We start from the raw sequence: 2,829 nt of genomic DNA on the forward strand, positions 1-2,829 counted from the left end.
CTCTGTCGCCCAGGCTGGAGTGTAGTGGTACGATCTTGACTCACTGAAGTCTCCACTTCCCAGGCTCAAGCGATTCTTCTGCATCCACCTCCCAAGTAGCTGGGATTAATTATAGGCGCCCTCCACCATGCCCAGCTATTTTTTGTATTTTAAGTAGAGACCGGATTTCACCATGTTGGTCAAGTTGTTCTCGAACTCCTGACCTCAAGCGATCCAGCCACTTCAGCCTACCAAGGTGCTGAGATTACAGGCATGAGTCACTGCACCCAGCCAAGAATTAGGACTATTACTTTTATTTTATTATTTATTTTGAGACCGGGTCTCACTCTGCCGCCCAGGTTGGAGTGCAGTGGCGTGATCTCAGCTCACTGCAACCCCTACCTCCCAGGCTCAAGCTATCCTTCCATCTCTGCCTCCCAAGTAGCTGAGACTACAGGTACGCACCACATCTGGCTAATTTTTGTATTTTGTAGAGACGGGCTTTCGGCATATTGCCCCAGCTGGTCTCGAACTACTGGGGTCACACAATCTGCCTGCTTTGGCGTCTCAAAGTGCTGGGATTACAGGGATAGCCACCATGCCCAGTCTCAACATCTGTAAAAGGAACAGTAGTACCAAAAAACCTAAGAAGTTAGGTTGGATCTAAAGATGAGGAGGATTCAAAAAAAATATCAGAAGGACAGTACTAAGAAAATCGAATACACTTCTTGTCCTTTCATGGAAATCAGTGGCTTATGTTCTCTCAGCAAACACAGGAAGCCTTAACAGAAAGTAGGCAAAGCAATCAAAAATACCCAAGAGAGAAGAATAAATATAGATTATGATCAGTGAATAACTGTGAGAAATAACCTGCCAAGCTAATTTCACACTCTAGTCTTTTTTTTTTTTTTTTTTGGGACGGAGTCTCACTCTGTCGCCCAGGCTGGAGTGCAGTGGCCGGATCTCAGCTCACTGCAAGCTCCGCCTCCTGGGTTCATGCCATTCTCCTGCCTCAGCCTCCCGAGTAGCTGGGATTACAGGCGCCCGCCACCTCGCCCGGCTAGTTTTTTGTATTTTTTGGTAGAGACGGGGTTTCACCATGTTAGCCAGGATGGTCTCGATCTCCTGACCTCGTGATCCGCCCGTCTCGGCCTCCCAAAGTGCTGGGATTACAGGCTTGAGCCACCGCGCCCGGCCCACACTCTAGTCTTTAGAGTTAGGGATATTTGGAAACTTACGAGAAATATCCTGGTGGTACTGGCCTCCGGACTGAGATTGGGGTTGCAGGTGGCAAGAAGGTGGATTTGGGTCAAGAGCTGAACGTGCTGGGGATGGAAAGAAAATAATGAAGTGACATGTTACCACATTGTCATTTCAGGAACCCAGAGAGATTTTTTTTTTTCCTTCTTGGAGACAGGATCTCTCTCTGTCATCCAGGCTGCTGTGCAGTGATGCAATCATGGCTCCACGCCCTCTCAACCTCCTGTGCTCAAGCAATCCTCCCACCTCAGCCTCCTGAGTAGCTGGGACCACAGGTGCATGGCACAATGCCTGGCTAATGTATTTTTATTTTTTGTAGAGACAGGGTCGCACTATGTTGCCCAGGTTGCTCTTGAACTCCCTGGCTCAAGCAATCCTCCCACTTCAGTCTCCCAAAGTGCTGGGTTTACAGGTGTGAGTCACCATAACCCAGCCCCCAGAGAGACAATAATCAAGATGTTTGCAACTTTATCACATATATTTTGCTTTCTGAAAGGAGTATGAGAACAACATAGAATCTTGGCATAAATCTCTCAGACACATTCCCTTGAACAAAATGACAGAACCAGAGGAAGCTTAATCTCAATTCAGAGGGACTGAGATTAGAAAAAGGAAAAAAAAACCTACTTCTTACAGTGAAGGTTGTTAAATTTCAGAACAGATTACTAAGGACTCTTTGAAATCTGTATTTCTGAATATCATTAGTGTCCTTGTATGCTCTCTTCCTTGAGCCATAGGGCATGAACATGATGACTTCTCGAGCTCCTAATGATGTGAAGATACTATGGTTTTAGCAGGTGGTAAGGTAACTATCTCTGACTTTTACAAAGCTGTTAATTTCTGGCCTCAGAGTTAGGCCTTGGTATAATCCAATATTAACATGACCAAGAAAAGTCTTACCTGCTGCATCTGCTGCTGGAGTCTCTTCCTCTGTGCTGGGTCCAGAATCAGAGTCTGATGAACTTTTTCACTCTGGGGTTTAACCTTCTCTACTTCCTGCAGCTGTTTGGCTGAAGATTTCTTCATCTTCAGCTGTTCAAATAGCTCCTTCACTGTCCGATGTTGCTCATTTAGCAAGTTGGCCAGTGGTTCCTCAAACCTATTCCCAACAGGGAGATGACTGAATCTGAGTGTTTCCCTAGGTCCACAACACATCTAATTTGTTCCAATGATGAGCAAAGAGCCTGAACAATTTTCACTGCCTTCTAATCTGACAACTCACTTTAGTCAACAATCAAACTCTCAGCCTTATACAAATCTTTTCCCAAAGTAGTTAGCATGCATCAAATATGATGATTCTATATTACATTCCATCCCATTCCTCTACAATTCCTCTTCTAAATAATATACAAAGAAAAAATCAAAATGCTAGGAACAGAGAAATATATGGGTAAGAAAGCAGCCAAGGAGCTGGTGGGAACTCATTCTCATTTCTTCTCTGATTTACTTGCTATTCCCATCCCAGGTTCAACTTGTCCCATTTCCCTATCCACTCAGGCTGCACTGCCTTGCACCTTTTTTCAAAATTTAATTTTTTTTTTTTTTTTTTTTTTTGTGATACAGTCTTGCTCTGTCGCCCAGGCTGGAGTG

The 2,829-nt window shown here is 44.7% G+C and overlaps 1 protein-coding gene across 1 annotated transcript in view; it reads right to left on the reverse strand.

Annotated features, from left to right (window-relative positions):
* Nucleotides 1–2,829, reverse strand: part of GON4L (gon-4-like (C. elegans)) — a 292,893-nt gene that overhangs the window by 203,013 nt on the left and 87,051 nt on the right. The window contains exons 15-16 of the mRNA XM_011928504.1: nt 2,140–2,338; nt 1,218–1,304 (exon numbers count right to left, since the gene is read on the reverse strand). Of these exons, the coding sequence (XP_011783894.1) occupies nt 1,218–1,304; nt 2,140–2,338 (286 nt within the window). The remainder of the gene's footprint in view (nt 1–1,217; nt 1,305–2,139; nt 2,339–2,829) is intronic.

Source organism: Colobus angolensis, unplaced genomic scaffold, assembly GCF_000951035.1.
Source record: "Colobus angolensis palliatus isolate OR3802 unplaced genomic scaffold, Cang.pa_1.0 Scaffold77, whole genome shotgun sequence".
Taxonomy (NCBI): domain Eukaryota; kingdom Metazoa; phylum Chordata; class Mammalia; order Primates; family Cercopithecidae; genus Colobus; species Colobus angolensis.